This window comes from Hemiscyllium ocellatum, chromosome 19, assembly GCF_020745735.1.
Source record: "Hemiscyllium ocellatum isolate sHemOce1 chromosome 19, sHemOce1.pat.X.cur, whole genome shotgun sequence".
NCBI lineage: Eukaryota > Metazoa > Chordata > Chondrichthyes > Orectolobiformes > Hemiscylliidae > Hemiscyllium > Hemiscyllium ocellatum.
Window position 1 is genome coordinate 6,116,747 of NC_083419.1, and position 22,780 is coordinate 6,139,526.

At 43.8% G+C, this 22,780-nt stretch overlaps 1 protein-coding gene across 1 annotated transcript in view; it reads right to left on the bottom strand.

The window, feature by feature from the left end:
* Positions 1 to 22,780, bottom strand: part of LOC132824618 (protein kinase C-binding protein NELL2-like) — a 345,067-nt gene that overhangs the window by 221,166 nt on the left and 101,121 nt on the right. The window contains exons 11-12 of the mRNA XM_060839217.1: positions 17,187 to 17,289; positions 14,454 to 14,582 (exon numbers count right to left, since the gene is read on the bottom strand). Coding sequence (XP_060695200.1) covers positions 14,454 to 14,582; positions 17,187 to 17,289 — 232 coding nt within the window. The remainder of the gene's footprint in view (positions 1 to 14,453; positions 14,583 to 17,186; positions 17,290 to 22,780) is intronic.

Below are 22,780 nucleotides of genomic sequence, written 5' to 3' on the forward strand. Positions count from 1 at the left end.
ACATGCATCTCTGAAACTGGTGAATGAGTTTAGCTATGAATGTAATGAGCTTAGAAAATCTAAAATGATTGGAATTTGCCTTAAAAAAGTATCTAAATATCCCCCAACTTTGATTGATTGTCAGTTCAAATGCCTTTTCTTTAGTTTTAAAACAAGCCCTCTCAACTGGGCCATCTATTACATTGACATAAAACAAAGAACTGCAGATGCAAGAAAAGTGAAACAATAACAGAAATTGCTGGAGAAACTCAACTGGCCTGGCAGCATATGTGGAGAGGGAAAGCAAAGTCAATGTTTTGGGTCTCCTTCCTGATGAAGGGCTTTTGCCCGAAATGTTGATTCTCCTGCTCCTCAGATGCTGCCTGACCTGCTGTGTTTTTCCAGTACCACACTCTCGACTCTAATCTCCAGCATCTGCAATCTTCCCTTTCACCTCATATTTTGGGTCCAGTTGACCCTCCATCAGAGCTGCTTTTTTCTTTGGTTGGTTTGTAGGGTTTGTTTTGGCTTTCTTTTGCTGGTAGAGCTGTTCAGATGAAGGGTCACTAGACCTAAAACATTGACTTTGTTTTCTTTCTCCACAGATGTGACCAGACTTGATAAGTTTTTCCAACACTCTGCTTTTTACATTCATATACCTGCTTTACATATGCAGTACAAGTTGAGAAGATACTATAATCAATTATCTGGATTATTCCTGAGATGCGTATTCAGGATGTGTGTATACAGACTGCTCGAATAGCTTTGACTTCACATAAAGTGGAGGGGCCGGTGTTGGACTGGGGTGGACAAAGTTAAAAATCACACCACACCAGATTGTAATCCAACAGGTTTATTTCAAATAATCCTACTGGGACTATAACGTGGTGTGGTGTGATTTTTCACTTTGTTCATAAAGTGGCTGGTGCTGTGCTTTGTCCCCAAATAGTGTTTTGTTTTAATGTCAGAAGCAAGCTAGAGAATCATGTGTGAACACACACACACACACACACACACACATCCACATCCACACCCTCACCCCCAACACACACCCCGACACCCACACTCTCACACACATTCACACACAGACAACCATACTCTCTCTCTCTCTCTCACACACACACACACACACACACACACTCTCTCTGTCTCTTACATACACACAAACGCAGACACCCACACTCTCTCACACATTCACACACAGACATCCATACTCTCTCTCTCTCTGTCTCTTACATACACAAACACAGACACCCACACTCCTTCACACACACACACACACACACACACACACACACACACACACACACACACACACACACACACACACACACACACACTAAAGACACATTTATCTCACATGCGTATATAGAGATGTCGAGATGCTTTGGTCTGAAATATTAATATCAAAGACTGTTTTAACCGAAGAGGACAGCAGCTATTTGTACACTGGCAGTCTTCCCAATCCACTGCAGCTTTGCAATGCTTACTACTGATAGTTGAGCCTCATGTATTTTTTGCTCACTGTGAAAAGTAGATTACTGTACCTTTCCAAACGACCTTTTGTACCGGCTTTTATTCAGACTCTGCCAGTCATTTAAAGCCTTGTGGGATTACTCCACTTCTGTATAAATCCAATATTCCTTCAAATGTGTGAGCTAATAATATTAGTGATCTGTGTTCGCAATTCCACAATGAAATTCAAAGAATAGTATCAAATTCCCCTCGGAGTTACGCCTCCACACAATTAATAAGATATCTTATTCATGCCTATGAATTCCACATGTTGTTCACTCATATAATTGACTATCACAACCAGCTGAAAGCCTTTTGTGCCTCACTTCCTCAATGCTCTTGAAATAACTGCTCACTGCAGTTTGTGAGGAATGCTTAATGTAAACCTTAACCTTCACGCAATCTTAATGCTCTTCATTGTTGGGGTCACCATCATCCAAGACTCAACTTACACATGCACCCATCCCCCTTATCAAGCTGCATGAACATTTTAGGGCAAGTTTGCAATTCCAGCCTTTGTGGCACACATTAATGCATCACCCTTTGGACATTGTTGTATGAAGGAATGTGGAGATGGAATAGGAGAGTGGGCTGAGGTAAATTCTCAACCCATGATCATACTTCATGACAGAGTTGGTTCAAGGAGCATTATGACCAACACCTCCTAGAAACATAGAAAATAGGAGCAGGACGAGGCCATTCAGCCCTTCAAGCTTGATCCACCATTCAATCTGACCATGGCTGATCATCCAACTCAGTCCCCTGTTCCTGCTTTCTCCCCATAGCCTTTGATCCCTTTAGCCCTAACTCTTTCTTGAGAATGTTTTGGCCTCAACCACCTTCTGTGGCAGAGAATTCCACAGGCTCCCCATTCTCTGAGTGAAGAAATTTCTGTTCATCTCAATCCTACATGGGCTACCCTAGATCCTTAGACTGTGACCCCTGGTTCTGAATTTCCTTGTCATTAGGAAAATCCCTCCCGTATTTATCCTGTCTGGTCCTGTTCCCTAACTCTTGTGAATGGAAAATTGTAGAAAATAATGACCCTGATACACAGATAATTTGCACCATACTAAAAGCTTTGCAAACGCTCAAATGTATGCTACTTCTTATTCTCTAAACCTTGCAGCCACAACATCTTGAATTTATCTCGTGCCTTTCATCTTTCTTAATAAAACTGTTCCAAGTTGATTTAAAAGAACACAATCAGTCAGTACTGAACACTGAACCAAAGTAGGACTATTAAGGTGGATCCCCTAGTTTTTAATCAAAGGGAGAGGTGCTGAGGAGTGTTTTACAGCAAAGATATATTCCATTACGAAAGAAAGTTTCCAGGAAGTAGATAAGCCAACCAGTGAAGTTGGGGCGGCACGGTGGCACAGTGGTTAGCACTGCTGCCTCACAGCGCCTGTAGACCCGGGTTCAATTCCCGACTCAGGCGACTGACTGTGTGGAGTTTGCACGTTCTCCCCGTGTCTGCGTGGGTTTCCTCCGGGTGCTCCGGTTTCCTCCCACAGTCACAAAGATGTGCGGGTCAGGTGAATTGGCCATGCTAAATTGCCCATAGTGTTAGGTAAGGGGTAAATGTAGGGGTATGGGTGGGTTGCGCTTCGGCGGGTCGGTGTGGACTTGTTGGGCCGAAGGGCCTGTTTCCACACTGTAAGTCTAATCTAATCTAAAAAAAAGTTAAGGATAGCATCACATGGAATGAAAAAACATGCAATGGGGCAAGGACGGAAAGCCAGAGGATTTGGAAAGTCTTAAAAATCAACACAAGACTACCAAAACAATTAAAGAGGGAGCAGGTAAACTAGTAAGTAATACCAAGATGGACTGCAAGGGCTTCTTTAAATACATAAAAATAAAGAAACAAGTCCCCCAAATAGTCAATGGAAATTAGAGGAACAAATGTGTAGGGAGATTTGGGAGACTTGCAGGAACAATAGGATTGTCATTGTGGGGGATCTTAATTTTCCTAACATAGACTGGGACTGCCATTGACTTAGATGGGGCTTAGATGGAGTGGAATTAAGTGCATTCAGGAAAGTTTCCTCAAACAGTATGCAGAGTCCTACCCAGGAGGGGCAAAAATCAACCTACTCTTTGGAAATAGGGCAGGGCAGGTGACTGATGTGACAATAGGGGAGCACTTTGGGACCACTGACTGTAGTTTAGATTAGATTCCCTACAATGTGGAAACAAGCCCTTAGGCCCAACAAGTCCACACTGACCCTCCGAAGAGTAACCCACCCAGACCCATTTCCCTCTGACTAATGCACCAAACACTATGGGAAATTTAACATGGCCAATCCACCTGATCTATGTGATTGTGGGTAGAAATCGGAGCACCCAGAGGAAACCCACGCAGACATGGGAAGAATGTGCAAACTCCACATAGACAGTTGCCCAAGGCTGGAATCGAACCTGGATTCCTGGCTCTGTGAGGCAGCAGTGCTAACCAGTGAACCACCGTGCTGCCCTTTTCCACCCACCTAATGAAGCCCCCCCCCCCCACTCCCTCCCAAATTAGATTAGATTTAATAATAAAGTGCTGAGATCATAGAATTCCTACAGTGTGGACCCAGGCCCTTCGGCCCAACAAGTCCACACTGACCCTCCAAAGAGTAATCCACCCAGACCCATTCCCCTATATCCTATATTTACCCCTAAAGTTCCATTAACTTTAAAATATTTATGGAGACAGATAAAACTGGCCCACAGGTTCAGGCTCTAAACTAGGGCAAGGTGAATTTTGATGGAATTAGACAGGAGCTTGCAGGCGTTGATTGGAGGAGTTTGGTTGCAGGCAAAGGGGCCTCCAGCAAGTGGGAGGCCTTTAAAAGTGAGATGGCTAGAATTCAAGGTCTGTGAGGGTGAATGGCAAGGTTGGCAGGAGTAAGGAACCCTGGATGACAAGAGATATTAAGGCTTTGACCAGAAAAAAGAAGGAGGCATGGCTCAGATATGGTCAGCTGGGATCAAGGGAATCTCTGGAGGTATACAGGGGATACAGGAATTTACTGAAAAAGGAAGACGGGGGTGAAAAGGGGGCATGAGATAGACTTGGCTGAGAGGATTAGGGTGAATCCAAAGAGGTTCTTTAAGTATATTAAAGGAAAAAGTATATCTAGAGTGAGAATAGGACCCCTCAAGAACCAAAGTGAACATGTATATTTAGAACTCCAGGAGATGAGCGAGGTTCAATGAATATTTCTCCTCTGTGTTTACCATGGAGAAAGACACGAAGACTTGGGAACTTGGGGACTTCAGTGGTCATCTCTTGGGGACAGTCCACATCACAAGTACAAGAGGTGATGGATGTATTAGAATGTATGTAGGTGTATTAATCTCCTGGTCCTGACCAGATATATCCAAGAACACGGTAAGAGGCTAGAGAAGAAATTGCAGGGGCTCTGGCTGACATTTTTGCATCATCGTTAGCCATGGGTGAGGTCATGGGAGACTGGAGGTTAACGAATGTTGTGCCTTTATTCAAGAAGGACTCCAAATAAACACCTGGGAACTATAGACCAGTGAGCGTAACATGTGTGGTAAGTCAGTCACTTAAGAAGTTTCTGAGGGGTAAGAGATACATACATTTCAAAAGACAGGTTTTGATTAGAAATAGTCAGCATGGCTTTGTGTGTGGGAGATCATGCCTCACAACTTTGTTAGAGTTATTTGATGATTTTGGGGAAACAAAATTATGACACAATCAGACAGGAGTTGGGAAGTACAGATCGGGAGCAATTGTTCCACAGAAAGGGCACAACAGATATGTGGAAACTGTTTAAGGAGCAGTTGTTACCAGTGATGTATAAATTTGTTCCTCTGAGACAGGCTAGAAGGGTAAGATTAAGGAGCCTTGGATGACGAGTACAGAGGAGCTTCTCGTCAAAAGGAAGAAGGCAGCTTACGTTAGGTGGAGGAAGCAAGGATCTAGCACCACTTTAGAGGATTGCAGGCCTATTAGAAAGGAGCTCAAAATGGACGGTGGAGAGCCAAGAGGAGCACAAAAAAAGTTTGGTGGGAAGGATTAGGAAGAACCCAAAGACATTTTACTCATACATGAAGAATAAGAGAATGATCAGGAAGAAGGTAGGGCCAGTCAGGGATAGCATAGGGAACTAGTGCGTGGAGTCTGAGCAGATAGGTGAAGCCATAAATGAGTTTTTTGCCTCAGTTTTCACTAAGGAAAGGGACCTTGCTGTGAATGAGAACTTTGAGGAGCTGGGAAACAGAGTTGAACAGATCGAGATTGAGGAAGATGATGCGCTGGAAATTTTGGCAAACATTAAGATTGATAAGTCCTTAGGGCCAGACCGGATGTATCCTGGGCTGCTCCAGGAAGAGAGAAAGGTGGTTGCTAAGCTACTGGTGAAGATCTTTTCTTCCTCACTTTCCATCAAAGTCATATCGGAGGATTGGAGGGTGATGAATGTTGGTTCTCTTTTCAAGAAGGGTAATATGGAAATCCCTGGCAATTACAGACCAGTCAACCTTACGTCTGTGGTCAGCAAGATTTTGTAAAGAATTCTGAGGGATAGGATTTATGACTATATGGAAAAGAATAGCATGATTAAAAGCAGCCAGCATTTCTTTGTGAGGGGCAGATCATGCCTCTCAAATCTTATTGAGTTCTTTGAGGAGGTGTCAAGACAGATTAATGAAGGTCAGGCAGCGGAGGTGGTGTATATGGACTTCAGCAAGTCATTTGATAAGGTTTCCCATAGTAGGCTCATTCATAAAGTCAGGAGGTATGGGACACAGGGAGATTTAGCTCTCTGGATTCAGAATTGGTTGGCTGACAGAAGGCAGAGAGTGATTATAGATGGAAAGTATTCTGCCTGGAGGTCAGTGTTAATTGGGGTCCCGCAGGGCTCTGTTCTTGGGACTGTGCTTTTTATAGTTTTTATAAATGTCTTGGATGAGGAGGTTGAGGGGTGGGTCAGTAAATTTGCAGATGACACAAAGTTTGGAGGTGTCGTCAATAGTATCAAGGGCTACTGCAGGCTGCAGCGCGACATAGACAAGATGCAGAGCTGGGCTGAGAAATGGCAGATGGAGTTCAACCTGGACAAATGCGAAGTGATGCTTTTTGGAAGGTCGAATTCGAATGCTGAATATCGGATTAAAGATAGGATTCTTGGCAGAGTGGAGGAATAGAGGGATCTTTGTGTTCAAGTGCATAGATCCCTCAAAGTTGCCACCCAAGTGGATAGGGTTGTTAAGAAAGTACATGGTATTTTGGCTTTCATTAACAGGGGTATCGAGTTTAAGAGCTGCCAGGTTTTGCTGCAGCTCGACAAAACTCTGGTGAGACCACACTTGGAAAATTGTATCCATTTGCCATTTCTTGCTCCACTTCACCAACTGATTCAGGTCCTGCTGCAACTTCTGATAACCTTCCTCGCTGACCACGATACAGCCTATTTTAGTGTCATCTGCAAACTTACTAATCATGCCTTGTACATTCTCATCCAAACCAATGATATAGATTACAAACAGCAAACAATGGCCACCCTATTTGGCTTTGTAAAGGGTGCTGCCTGGACTGGGGGGCTTCTCTTACAAATAGAGGTTAGAATTTTCTCTCTGGAGAGTAGGAGGAAGAGAGGTGTTTTGATCAAGGTGTACAAGGCTTGGATACAGTCAATGGGTTTCTACCTCCTGCCCAAAATCCACAAACCTGACTGCCCCGGCCGACCCATTGTCTCAGCCTGCTCCTGCCCCCACCGAACTCATCTTCGCATACCTCGACACGGTTCTGTCCCCCTTAGTCCAAGAACTCTCCACCTACGTTCGGGACACCACCCACACCCTCCACCTCCTCCATAATTTTCGCTTCCCCGGTCCCCAACGCCTTATCTTCACAATGGACATCCAGTCCCTGTACACCTCCATCCCCCATCACGAAGGACTCAAAGCCCTCCGCTTCTTCCTTTCCCGCCGTACCAACCAGTACCCTTCCACTGACACCCTCCTTCGACTGACTGAACTGGTCTTCACCCTGAACAACTTCTCTTTCCAATCCGCCCACTTCCTCCAAACTAAAGGAGTTGCCATGGGCACCCACATGGGCCCCAGCTATGCCTATCTCTTCATAGGATATGTGGAACAGTCCATCTTCCGCAACTACACTGGCACCACCCCCCACCTTTTCCTCCGCTACATCGATGACTGTATCGGCACTGCCTCGTGCTCCCACGAGGAGGTTGAACAGTTCATCAACTTTACCAACACCTTCCATCCCGACCTCAAATTCACCTGGACCGTCTCAGACTCCTCTCTCCCCTTCCTAGACCTTTCCATTTCTATCTCGAGCAACCGAATCAACACAGACATCTACTATAAACCGACAGACTCCCACAGCTACCTGGACTACAGCTCCTCCCACCCTGCCTCCTGTAAAAACGCCATCCCATATTCCCAATTCCTTCGTCTCCGCCGCATCTGCTCCCAGGAGGACCAGTTCCAAAACCGTACAGCCCAGATGACCTCCTTCTTCAAAGACCGCAGATTCCCCCCAGACGTGATCGACGATGCCCTCCACCACATCTCCTCCACCTCCCGCTCCTCCGGCCTTGAGCCCCGCCCCTCCAACTGCCACCAGGACAGAACCCCACTGGTTCTCACCTACCACCCCACCAACCTCCGTATACAGTGTATCATCCGCCGTCATTTCCGCCACCTCCAAATGGACCCCACCACCAGGGATATATTTCCCTCCCCTCCCCTATCAGCGTTCCGCAAAGACCACTCCCTTCGTGACTCTCTCGTCAGGTCCACACCCCCACCAACCCAACCTCCAATCCCAGCACCTTCCCCTGCAACCGCAGGAAATGCAAGACTTGCGCCCACACCTCCTCCCTTACCTCTCTCCAAGGCCCCAAGGGATCCTTCCATATCCACCACAAATTCACCTGCACCTCCACACACATCATCTATTGCATCCACTGCACCCGATGTGGCCTCCTCTATATTGGGGAGACGGGCCGCCTACTTGCGGAATGCTTCAGGGAACACCTCTGGGACGCCCGGACCAACCAACCCAACCACCCCGTGGCTCAACACTTTAACTCTCCCTCCCACTCCACCGAGGACATGCAGGTCCTTGGACTCCTCCATCGCCAGAACATAACAACACGACGGTTGGAGGAAGAGCGCCTCATCTTCTGCCTGGGAACCCTCCAACCACAAGGGATGAACTCAGATTTCTCCAGTTTCCAAATTTCCCTTCCCCCCACCTTGTCTCAGTCGATTCCCTTGAACTCAGCACCGCCCTCCTAACCTGCAATCTTCTTCCTGACCTCTCCGCCCCCATCCCACTCCGGCCTATCACCCTCACCTTGACCTCCTTCCACCTATCACATCTCCATCGCCCCTCCCCCAAGTCCCTCCTCCCTACCTTTTATCTTAGCCTGCTGGACACACTTTCCTCATTCCTGATGAAGGGCTTATGCCCGAAATGTCGAATTTCCTGTTCCTTGGATGCTGCCTGACCTGCTGCGCTTTAACCAGCAACACATTTTCAGCTTGGATGCAGTCAATAGCCAGACACTTTTCCCAGGGCAGGAATGACTAGCATGAGGGGGTCATCATTTTAAGATATTAGGAGGAAGGTATAGATGAGATGTCAGAGGTAGGTTGTTTATGCAGAGAGCTGTGAATGCATGGAATGCGTTGCCAGCGGTGGTGGTGGAAGCAGAGTCATTGGGGACATTTAAGCGACTGCTGGACATGCACATGGATAGCAGTGAATTGAGGGGTGCGTAGGTAAGGCTATTTTATTTTAGGTAAGGATTAATCCTAGACACAACTTCATAGGTTGAAGGGCCCATTCTGTGCTGTACTTTTCTATGTTCTATGTTCTGAGTGATCAGGAAGGTTGATGAGGGTGGGGTGGTAGACATAGACCATGTAGATTTCAGTAAAGTCTTTGATAAGTTTCTACACAGTAGGCTACTCTGGAAGGTTAGATCACAGAATCCAGGGCAAATTAGATAGACAATTGGCTTGATGGTAGGAAGCAGAGGCTAATAGTGGAAGGATGCTTGTTAGACTGGAGATCTGTGACTAGCAGAGTGCCTAAGAGTTTGGTTTGTGTATTTGTTTGCTGTTTGTAATCTATATCATTGGTTTGGATGAGAATGTACAAGGCATGATTAGTAAGTTTGCTGATGACACTAAAATAGGCTGCATCGTGGACAGCGAGGAAGGTTATCAGAAGTTGCAGCAGGACCTGGATCAGCTAGGGAAGTGGAGCAAGAAATGGCAAATGGAGTTTTATATAGGAAAGTGTGAGGCCTTCCATTCTGGAAAATCAAGGCAGGAGTTTCATGGTGAATGATAGGATCTTAAGGAGTGTAGTGGAACAGAAGGACCTTGGAGTTCAAGTGCACAGTTCTCTGAAAGTGGAGTCCCAGGTAGACAGGGCAGTGAAGAAGGCTTGTGGTACACTGGCCTTCATCAGTCAGGGCACTGAGTATAGAAGTTAGGAAGTTATGTTGCAGCTGTATAGGACGTTGGTGAGACCATACTGGAGAATTGTTTTCAGTTTTGGTCATCTTGCTATAGGAAGAATGTTCTTAAATTTGAAAGAGTGCAGAAGAAATTTACAAGCATGTTGCCAGGCCTCAGCGGTCTGAGTTTTAGGGAGAGCTTGGACTTTTTTTATTTAGAACGTAGGAGACTGATGGGAGATCTTATAGAAGTGTATAAGATCATGAGAGGCATGGAAAGGGTGAACACGCTCAGTCTTCAAGGATCAAGGACTAGAAGGCATCAGTTTAAGGTGAGAGGGGAAAGAATATAAAAGGAATCTGAGGGGCAACGTTTTTACACAGAGGATGGTAGGCATATGGAATAAGCTGCCAGTGGAGGTGGTTGAGGTGGGTTCATGAGCAACATTTAAGAGGCATTTGGACAAATCCATGGAGAGGAAAGGTTTAAAAGGATATGGGCCAAGTGCAAGGAAATGGGGTTAGAGTGGATGGACATTTTGGTTGGCACGGACCAGTTTGGGCCAAAGGGCCTGTCTCTGTGCTGTAGGACTCTATGACTCTAAAGGTCAATATTAATACAGGCCCTTTAGAGAACAAGGCTGGTGAAATAATAACAGGGAGCCAGGAAATGGCAGAGGAGTTGAATAAATATTTTGTATCCATTTTTATAATAGAAAACACTAATAGCATTCCGAAAATAAAGAAGGGGCAAAAGGAGGAAAGCAAAAAATATAATACCTATCACTAGAGAAAAAATGCCAAAGAAACTAATGGGGCTAAAGACTAAAATGTTGCCCAGACTTGATGGGATGCATCCTGGGATATTAAAAGAAGAGACAGTGGATGTATTGGCATAAATGTTCAAATCCCAAAGCATAGGAAATATGCAAATACAATACCTCCACATATAAAGGGCAGACTAAAAAGGGTGACTACAGGCCTGTTAGCTTAACATCTATTATTAAAAAGATGTTAATGTCTTGTTTAAAGGGTGCAATAGCAAAGTATTTAAAAATACATAATATGATCAAGCAGAGTTAGTGTGGCTTCACAACTGGTAAATCATTCCTAAAAAGGTATTTGAACTCTTTGAGGAGGTAATGAGCAAGAGAGATAAACTGAAAGCAGTGGATGTCATAGACTTGGATTTTCAGAGAGTGTTTGATCAGGTACCACCCATTAGGCTACAAAAGATAAGAGACCTTTCGTGTTGGGAGTAGTTTATTGGTTTGAATGGAGGATTGGCTAGATAATGGAAAATAGAGAATTGGGATAAAGAGATCATTTTCAGGATGGTAACTTGTAAACTGGGCGGCACGGTGGCACAGTGGTTAGCACTGCTGCCTCACAGCGCCTGAAGACCCGGGTTCAATTCCCGACTCAGGCGACTGACTGTGTGGAGTTTGCACGTTCTCCCCGTGTCTGCGTGGGTTTCCTCCGGGTGCTCCGGTTTCCTCCCACAGTCCAAAGATGTGCGGGTCAGGTGAATTGGCCATGCTAAATTGCCCGTAGTGTTAGGTAAGGGGTAATGTAGGGGTATGGGTGGGTTTCGCTTCGGCGGGTCGGTGTGGACTTGTTGGGCCGAAGGGCCTGTTTCCACACTGTAAGTCTAATCTAATCTAATCTAAACAATGGCATGCCACACAAATCTATCCTGGGGCCACAGTCATTCACAATATATATGAATGACTCAGATAATGAAATTGAATGTAAAATGACACAAAAATAAGTAGGAAGGTAGTTGGCAAGGATAAAGAGTTTACAGAGGGATAGAAGCAGGTTAAGTGAGTGGGCAAAAACTTGGTAGATGGGAATGATGCTGGAAAATGTGAGGTTATGAAGTTTGGCAGAAAGAATAGAGGAGCTGAGCATTGTTTAAATGGAGGAAAACTGTAGAAAGCATCAAGGGATTTGGAAATCCTTGTGCATATTTTACAAAATGTGAACATCCAGGTTCAGCTGGCAGTAGGGAAAGCAAATGGATGTAGGCCTTTATTTCAAAGGGAATGGAGTATAAAAGGAGGAAGGTTTTGCTAAAACTATACAAGGCATGAATTACACCACAGCTGGAATACTGAGAAACGTTTTGAGACCCTTATCTAAGGAAAGATATACTGGCATTGGAGACAGTCCATAGAAAGTTCACTAGGCTGATGTCAGGTATGGTGGGATTGTCTTTGGGCTCCTATTCACGGTCGTTTCAAAGAATGAGAGGCGATCTTAATGAATATAAAAGATTCTTAGGGACTAGACAGGGTAGAGGCAGAAAGATAGTTTCTCCTTGTGGGAGAGTCTAAGACCAAAGAACATAATCTCAGAATCTCAGGTTGCCCAACTAAGATAGAGATAATTAGGAATTGTTTCTCTCAGAGGGTAGTGAATCTGTGAAATTCTTTACAGCAGAGGGTGATAGAGGTTTACCATAGAAAGCTGTCAAGCCTTAGTCATGAGGGGTATTCAAGGCTGAGGTACAGATTTTTAATCAGTAAAAGAGTCAAGGAGAGAAGACAGGAAAGTGGAGTTGAGGATGATCAGATCAGCCATGCTCTCATTGAATGGCAAGAGCAGACTCAAAGGGCTGAACGGCCTACTTCTGCAGTTACATTTTATGGCCTAATGGGATGATAGGAGGAGCAAGAGTTGGAGAAGGTTAGGAATGGAATGACCAGGGAGCTTAGGGCTGAGAATGTTGAAGGTAAAACTACTAAGTTTGGATTGAAGGAAGTGGAGGATGCCTAAGAGATCAGAAGTGGGGGTCAGCATTCTTGGAGAACTGTAGGACATGGCAAAGGTTACAGAGATGGGACAGGAACAAACCCACAAAGGGAATAAGTTTGAGAATTTTGAAACCTAACCATTGCTGGATATGGAATCATCGTCACTTTTCAAGTATGGATCGGGCCTAAACTGCGCCCGTTAATACAACCTCATCCCTACAGAATATCGCATTGCCTTTCAGCAGCTCCCCCTATGTCTGGTAGAGGAGAAACTTTCCATTTTGATGAATATAATCCTTGGAAATTCAAACCACTGCTCCATAACACAATTATACACCAATACAGTTAAACAAGCTACAGTTTTGTTGCTTATAGCCCACGTGTACTCCCTGGACTACAAAAATGAAATGAACATTTCCACAGTTGAAAGGAGCACCATTAAATTATTTATTCCCAATCTGCCAGTCTCACATACCCAATACAAAAAAAAATCAATCTGGCAATGTAGTCAGTAGAACATATGGTGGTGGTTGTTTAAATTGATTTACTATCAACATGAGGCCAACAGTTACTCACTTACAAATTGTCTATTTTGGATTATACAGTTGACTCACTTATAAAAACTTACATCCAGTCAAATGAACTTTCAAGAAGTCTCGTGCAGTTGTTGCTTCACTCTTATCTATTGCAATATTATACATTTCATTGTGACATCAGTATCTCAATAAAAGGATGTTGCAGCATCGAAATACTGGGGCAAGTTGTAATAGGATGTGGCATTGTGGATTATCTACCTCTTACTGAAAATTGCTGATGTTTCATTTGCATTGACTTGAATATTAATATATTTTGTAACTCTCCCATCATGGCACGTTGGGCTGCATCACCAGTTTTATTGTGTGGTAGTTTAAAATTGATCTGAAGATGCAAACATTCACTCTTAAGTGACGCCTTAAAAATATGACTAATACAAATATTTTATATGGGACATATGCGCCAGAGACCCGGTTTCAATTCCCGCCTCGGGCTACTGTCTGTGTGGAGTTTGCACATTCTCCTTGTGTCTGCGTGGGTTTCCTCCGGGTGCTCCAGTTTCCTCCCAGTTCAAAGATGTGCAGGTTAGGTGAATTGGCCATGCTAAATTGCCCATAGTGTTAGTTGAAGGGGTAAATGTTGGGGAATGGGTCTGGGTGGGTTGCTCTTCGGAGGGTCGGTGTGGACTTGTTGGGCCGAAGGTCCTGTTTCCACATAGCAAGTCATCTAATCTAATCTAATAAATCTCACTCACACTTGTTCTGTAACACAAATGTTGTCACCAGCATTTAAGATTGTACAAGTTTGCAACTTGTAGTGTGAATTTGGGGGATGAACAGTTTTCAAAATTAAGATTGATGGAATCTTGTTAGGTAAGGTACCTAGGCAACTGAAGTACAGAGGAACCTTGATTATCTAGCAGTCGATTAATTGAATTTCAGATTATCTGAACAAAATCGCAAGGTCCCAATGCTTGGCTAACTGTGTTATCCGGCATTCGATTAACTGAACGAAATTCTCCCCACCCGTGTCCTTCGGATAACAGAGGTTCCTTTGTAGGGATGCAGATCAGCCATGATCTAACAAAGGCAAGCAGGCCAGATGGGCTGAATGGTTTACTCCTGACTCAGTGTTCCTGTTGTATCGTTACTACAGATGAACATGGCCCTGGGTTTGGACAGACAGTAGATGTGTACATACTAACCTTCACAGTAGGCTTCATCATCACGGAGAGGCACAAAACCACTTTTGCATTTGCAGATAGCACTAGCCTCCAAATTCACACATTCCGAATTCTCGACGCAGTTGGGGCCATCAGCACAAAAGTCATGACCTGTGTTGATAAAGAATGATTGGAGTGATTTTTTTAATTGATGAAGTTTTCCTTGTAATCTAATGGGAGTGGCAGGTAGTGTTCCTCAGCTTTGGTATAGTACACAGCTATTTAGAAGGTCTGAGATCTAACTCTGCACTCAAAGGTGGATAATTTCATTCAACATAGCATTTGTCTCTCTGATTCTGTTTAGTGAGCACCATTCCATCAGTTCCCATCAGCTAAATTCATGCGTCAAGGAGTGTTTAGATGTGCATTGTGATGTTAAAGCATCCAAGTCTATGGGTCAAGTGGTAGAAAATAGGACTATAATTAGGATGGCACGGTGGCTCAGTGGTTCGCACTGCTGCCTCACAGCACCAGGGACCTGGGTTTAATTCTAACCTCAGGCAGCTCTCACTGTGAAGTTTGCATGTGTCTGTGTGGGTTTCCTCCCACAGCCCAAAGATGTGCAGGTTAGAGTGGATTGGCCATGTTAAATTGCCCCGTAGTGTTTAGGGAAGTGTAGGCTAGGTGGGTTAGCCATGGGAAATACTGGGTTACAGAGATAGAATGGAAGCTGAGTCTGGATTGAATGTTCTTCGGAGGGATTGTGTGGACTTGATGGGGCAAATGGCCTCCTTCCACACTATAGCAATTCTATAATAATACTAAAGTGGTTGTTTTTGCATCAGCATGGATGCAATGGGCCGAAGGGCCTTTTTTCTGTGCTTAGCATGCTATGACTCTGTAGGGTGTAGGTGCCGCTGTTGGACTGGGGTGGACGAGTTAAAAATCACATGGCATCAGGTTATAGTCCAACAGGTTTAAAGAGCAAAGCATGATAAAAAAAAGGTTTGATCTAATAATCAAGAATAATACAGGATTTTAGTTTAAACATTAAACTGAGCTTATAATGCATTTCTAAACATATCAAAGTTAAGTTAGTTGAAACAGAAGTATAAGGGCAGCACAGTGGCTCAGTCGTTAGCACTGCTGCCTCACAGCACCAGGGACCTGGGTTCAATCCCCATCTCAGGCAACTGTCTGTGTGGAGTTTACACATTCTCCCTGTGTCTGTGGGTTTCCTCTGGGTATTCTGATTTCCTCCCACAATCCAAAGATGTGCAGGTCAGGTGAATTGGCCATGCTAAATTGCCCATAGTTTTAGGTGCATTGGTCAGAGTGAAATGGCTCTGGGTGGGTTACTCTTTGGAGGGTCGGTGTGGACTGGTTGGGCTGAAGGACCTGTTTCCACACTGTAGGGAATCTAATCTAAAACAGTCGAGTAAATGAGGAGATTTTGGAATTTGTCCCTGGGAGAACTTTTTCGGGGAGAGTGATTTACTGGAGAAATATTTTTCCATCTAGCTCCCCTCATTGATATCATCAATATCCTCTTGTCAGGAATAATGGGTCTGGAAATTTAAGGGCATTCACGCCATTAGAATGATGCATTAACATCACTCCCTATTACAAATCCATAAAATATATATCCAGTTATCTGTGCAGTAAAATAGACAAGGAATGAGTTCCAATCCTTTGCAAATTATTGTATGATTTGTGCCTGTCCATCATTAGCCAAAAGCAATTCTTTCTCTTGCCATGGCATTCCCCAATGAACTTAATGAAATTGTAGAACATCTGGTCCATTATTTGTTCTACACAATAGCAAGTTACAGGAGCCAATCCCTCATGTGACTCTTGGTTTTGGAGAAGATCTGATTTTCTTCTTCGTTATTAATTCCTACTCTTGCTAAAGTCTACCATTCCTTGCATGAAAACCAAGTGTGTAACCTCCTCCCTTTTCTAAGGTGCTCTTTAGTTTTGGGCAAGAGGAAGCTAGTTCAGTTTGGTCTTTGTTGATTCCTACTTCTGTCTCATATTGTCCAAGTCTCTAACTGACTTGGTTCGAAAAGGTGATTGGCCAGTGGAGGGCTGTGACCTCCTACTCCATATCACGCGATGGGTTAGAGCTGAAAATGTGTTGCTGGTTAAAGCACAGCAGGTCAGGCAGCATCCAAGGACCAGGAAATTCGACGTTTCGGGCCAGAACCTGATGAAGGGCTCTGGCCCGAAACGTCGAATTTCCTGGTCCTTGGATGCTGCCTGACCTGCTGTGCTTTAACCAGCAACACATTTTCAGGTCTGATCTCCAGCATCTCCAGACCTCACTTTTTACTAGAGTTTGGGTTAGATATAGCATGGTGCATGCATGACTTTGTGTTTAGATTTTACCTTGCACAAGAAACAGAGATTTTTAATTCTCAGAAACATTGTACCACACAGTAACAGATCAAGTAAACATGACATTGAAAAGGTCATTGGATCCGAAACATGAATTCTGATTTTGCTTCACAGATACTGCCAGACCTGCTGAGCTTTTCCAGCAATTTTTGTTTTTGTTTCTGTTTAGGAATTACATTGTGTTGCCCCCTCCCCCCAAAAAATGACCATTTCATGCAAAGCAGTTGTTCGTATTCACTACATCTGGAGTTTAAGTGAAACAGTTGCTTGGAAAAGTTTGAGTAACCAATTCTTAAAGTGGAATAATTTGGATTTCACCCGTGCTACAATGATCCTGAGTCAGGTCTAAACTTCAATAAAGATTCTTAAACAGTTTACCTCTGCAAACCTTGCAGCAGCTGTTTGTCAGGGAGATTTGGTTTGATCGTGAGCAGGGTAGCGAAGGACAGCTTGAATATTGAACACGCTGCATCGATTTGTCCTGTCAAGTGGTGCAGAAGATGTTAAGTAAACTCATTAAAGACTCACCACTTTGTCACTGTTTAAAAAAAATCATTACTCCCTAAAGCTTGTTATTGCATTGAACAGAATCATTCCATCACAAAAGATAAGCATTTAAATTTAAATTTTGTGCCTTCAAGTATTATATGTCTACCATTTGTAATTGTACATTTTAATGCTCAGAGGTGTTAACGTTCAAGAAGACTACAGTACATTTTTGACAACTCTAACCCTCATTTAACTTCTACTCATTTTATCTGGAAATTGGGCTGGGAAAATAAATCAATGCTCTAGAACTGGAAATGTTTCCAACTCACTTTAACAATCTTGGACTAATTGGCTGAACAAAGTCATTAAACATTAAGTCTGTCCTGTTGTTTCATTCCCAATAGAAGCCATGTGAAGTTGCCCCAGTTTATTTTGTCAGGCATCGTCAATAGACTTGGACTGGATTGAGACCTAAACTTTTTCTCTATTTCACTCTTGAGATATAAATTGTATTTATCGCCCACCCCTTGACATACAAGAGACATCTCTCTCTTTTTGTAAATTTCTCTGACTTTCCTGACTTTATGCGGATCAGATGCCCCTTATAGAAAACACCCAATTGTCATTTCAACAAGTTAAATGGCTTATATATTGATAGTTGGCTTTCAAAGTCATTTTTACCATCTGAATGTCAAATTGAAAGGATACCACCCTTCCATCCCACCCCAAATTCTTGAGGTTAAAGAGCAAAGCATGATAAAAAAACGTTTGATCTAATAATCAAGAATAATACAGGATTTTAGTTTAAACATTAAACTGAGCTTATAATGCATTTCTAAACATATCAAAGTAAAGTTAGTTGAAACAGAAGTATAAGGGCAGCACAGTGGCTCAGTCGTTAGCACTGCTGCCTCACAGCACCAGGGACCTGGGTTCAATCCCCATCTCAGGCAACTGTCTGTGTGGAGTTTACACATTCTCCCTGTGTCTGTGGGTTTCCTCTGGGTATTCTGATTTCCTCCCACAATCCAAAGATGTGCAGGCCAGGTGAATTGGCCATGCTAGATTGTCCGTAGTATTAGGTGCATTAGTCAGAGGGAAATGGGTCTGTGTGGGTTACTCTTCAGAGGGTCGGTGTGGACTTGTTGGGCTGAAGGGCCTGTTTCCACACTGTAGGGAATCTAATCACAAATGAAAGAGAGGACTCTGATAGGAGCCTTAATCTCTAGTTGTAACAAGCACAGGCACTGCCAGTTCAATCTGTAAAAACAAGATGAAGTTCAGAAGAGACTGTTGCCCAATTGTTCAAGTATGCAAAGAGGTTTACTGACATGTTGTCTGAAAGGTTGGATGATACTCTCTTAACATTCATGGAAAGTGCATACTGTACTTGGAAGTGTGTGGTAAAATAGGACAAAGTCAACATGGTTTCATCAAAGGCAGGTCATCCCTGACAAATTTGCTAGAATTCTTTGAGGAAGCAATGAGCAGGTTAGACCTAGGAGAACCAATGGATGTTATCTACCTGGACTTCAAGAAGGTTTTGACAAGGTGCCGCACAGGAGACTACTGAGCAAGATAAGGGCCCATGGTGTTAGAGGCAAGATTCTAACATGGATAGAAACCTGGCTGTCTGGCAGAAAGCAGAGAGTGGGGATAAAAGCGTCCTTCTCGGGATGGCAGCCAGTAACAAGTGGTGTTTCACAAGGCTCAGTGTTGAGACCACAACATTTCACTTAATACATCAACCATCTATATGAAGGAACTGAGGGCATTCTGGCTACGTTTGCAGATGATACAAAGACAGGTAGAGGGGCAGGTAGCATTGAGGAGGTGGGGAAACTGCAGAAGGATTTGGGCAGGTTAGGAGAGTGAGCAAGGACGTAGCAGATGGAGCACAATGTGGGAACGTGTGGGGTCATGCACTTTGGTCGGAAGAATAGAGGCAGGGACTATTTTCTAAATGGGGAGAAAATTCAGAAGTCTGAAGTGCAAAGAAACTTGGGAGTTCTAGTCCAGGATTCTCGGAAGGTAAACTTGCAGGTTGAGTCAGTAGTGAGCTGAAAATGTGTTGCTGGTTAAAGCACAGCAGGTTAGGCAGCATCCAAGGAATAGGAAATTCGACATTTCGGGCATAAGCCCTTCATCAGGAGTCAGTAGTGAGGAAGGCAAATGCAATGATGGAATTTATTTTGAGGGGACTTGAATATAAAAGTAGGGGTATACTTCTGAGGCTCTGTAAGGCTCTGGTCAGACCACATTTGGAATATTGTGTGGAGTTTTGGGCCCCATATCTCAGGAAGGATGGACTGGCCCTGGAGCGGGTTCAGAGGAGATTCACGAGACTGGTCCCAGGAATAAAAACTTTAACATATGAGGAATGTTTGAGGATTCTGGGTGCATACTCGATGGAGTTTACAAGGATGAGGAGGGATCAAATTGAAACAATTAGAATACTAAACGGCCTGGACAGGGTAGATGCTGGGAAAATGTTTCCATTGGTAGGAGAGACTGGTAGCTGAGAGCCAAGCCTTAAAGCAAAGACCTTTTAGAATGGAGATAAGGAGAAACTTCTTCAGCCAGAGAGTGGGGAATCTATGGAATTTACTGCCACAGAAGACTGTGGATGCCAGGTCATTGAGTATATTTAAGACTGAGAAGGAGAGGTTCTTGATTGTCAAGAGGATCAAGTGTTATAGGGAAAAAGTAGGAGAATGGTGCTGAGAAACGTATCAGCCATGATTGAATGGGGGAGAAGATTCGATGAGCCGAATGTCCTAATTTCTGCTCCTGTGTCCTATGGTCTTATTCATCCTGGGATGAGATTTAGTAACACAGATTTTATCCACATTGGTGAGATTTTCTGCAATGGCAAAAATAATGGAAATGATTGGAAATCAAAATCCCACCCCCACCCCAAAAGAGGCATTTCCTAATTTGGCATTGTTGGGATTTGGGGCAAGGTCTTTTACTCACCCGTGGGATGTGGGCATGACGGACTGAGTCAGCATTTATTGCCCCATCCCTAGTTGCCTTTGAGCAGGTGGCAGTGAGCTGCCTTGTACAACCCCTACCGTCCCCGAGCTGTAAGTAGAGGTAGCTGGCCATCAAAGTCATCAAGTGCCTTCACTCAAGTCTGATGTTAGCATCCCTTTACTTTGGAACCCTGAGTGAGCAGATTAGACCTGGGCACTGAGGTTGCCCATAATGGACACTTACTGAATTGTTATCCTAGGTGCAAGGGAAAACATTGCTGAGCAGAGACATGCATTGGAATGAGTTGACACTAGGAGAGAGTGAGGTCTGCAGATGCTGGAGATCAGAGCTGAAAATGTGTTGCTGGAAAAGCGCAGCAGGTCAAGCAGCATCCAAGGAGCATTCCTGATGAAGGGCTTATGCCCGAAACGTCGAATTTCCTGTTCCTTGGATGCTGCTTGACCTGCTGCACTTTTCCAGCAACACATTTTCAGCAATGAGTTGACACTAAGTTGGCATGGGGCCTATGGAGATTGATGAGGTTGGGTATAGGGTCATGTGGCTATGACAGGCAGGGAGACAGGGAGAGGGCATGAGCTAGCACAGGTTCATGTAAATGGGTGATGGATGAGAGTTAGAGAGATAGGGTATAGCTTCTAGTCTTTGTTTCTCTCAGTTGGCCTTTTAGTTTGCTCTCTGAGGCAAGTCTTCCAGTCAGCCTGCCTCCAAGCCCGGCAAGCTTGATGGTTCTTCCAGGATCGCCCAACCCGCTGTCTAATCTAACCCAATCCCAGCCGACCGAACATCGGAAGCTATGTGAGTGGCTATATTTTTAAACGGTGGAATCGCAGAGCTGAGAATTCTTCAAACACTGTGAGCCTGGCCTGAGAGTGAATACCAGGGTGTTGTATTTTTGTGTAAAAAATGAGGTCTGCAGATGCTGGAGATCACAGCTGAAAATGTGTTGCTGGTTAAAGCACAGCAGGCCAGGCAGCATCTCAGGAATAGAGAATTCGACGTTTCGAGCATGAGCCCTTCCTGATGAAGGGCTTATGCTCGAAACGTCGAATTCTCTATTCCTGAGATGCTGCCTGGCCTGCTGTGCTTTAACCAGCAACACATTTTCAGCTGTTGTATTTTTGTGTTCACCTCCTTGTTACTGCAAACTATTGTGCTTTGTGTCTTAGAGGAAGGAAAGATCACAAACTAAGCTAAAGTGGTGCTAGGATACTTTCAAAATGATATTTACTCAGTATTGCTGCGCAATACTATGCCCTTACAAGGTGTTGAGTGTGTTCAAACAAACAAACAAGGAGCAAGGATAGACCACACAGTCTGCTCCACCAACCAACAAGATCAGGTTGATTGGATTTTAACCTCAACTCTACATTCCTTCATATCTTTCATTCCCTTGGTCAGCAAGAATCTACTTAAGCCTTGAAAATATTTTAAGCATATTTTAATCTTGTTTCATTTCTACCTCTACCTTAAAATATTTAAAGATGTTGCATTCACTGCGGAGCTCTCGGTGATGGTACTTATTAGGAAAGTATTTCGATTTGGAAAACAGAACACATCAAAATTTTCACAGCACAGTTTTAAGTGAGAAAGCTCAGTTCTTTCTAAATAGCCAGCTCTTTCCATCAGGTAATCTTTTTCTGGCAACAAATCCTGTAGCACAATGCTAGAAATGGGCGTGAATGCACCATAACTGCAGAAATGAACCATTGTGTTCCAGACTCCCAGGACTGGAAATCTCCTGCCAGTCAATAGCATTTGCCACCTGTCTCTTTTGTTTTGTTTGGATCAGCCCAGTTTATCTGAAATACTGGCACATCTCTTGTGGGACAGCTGGAATTTTCAGAAGCAGAGAAAATCTATTTTCCAATCTGATCCTTTTGAACTTTCTAGGCAGTGGCTGAGTGAGAGAGGCTTGAATTTGATACAATTTGAATTAAATTCCAATGCGATTTGCAGCTCAACTTTGTATACGTATTCAGCAACCAGAATGGAATGGCAGAAACCTTCTTTTAAACAGACCATTATTAATGAAAAACTAGTAACTGTAGTTAAGAATAAAATGTATTTTGAAACACTTGAGAAATAGTTGGTTATTAACAATGACTAAACATCTACAGATATGTGTCGAGAGTGTGGTGCGGGAAAAACACAGCAGATCAGGCAGCATCTGAGGAGCAGGAGAATTGATGTTTTGGGCAAAAGCCCTTCATCAGGAATGAACCTCATTCCTGATGATGTGCTTTTGCCCAAAACATTGATTCTCCTGCACCTCAGATGTTGCCTGACCTTCTGTCCTTTTCCAGCGCCACACTCTCGACTCTAATCTCCAGCATCCGCAGTCCTCACTGTCTCTTATCTACAGATCTGCCGAAAAGTAAATCCCGAACATAATTTTATCTTTGTCTAACTGAGACTAAAATCATGGAAGTCGATGAGCATAATCCTCATTTCCACTGATAAGTTGTTTTATCATTGTTCAGGATTAT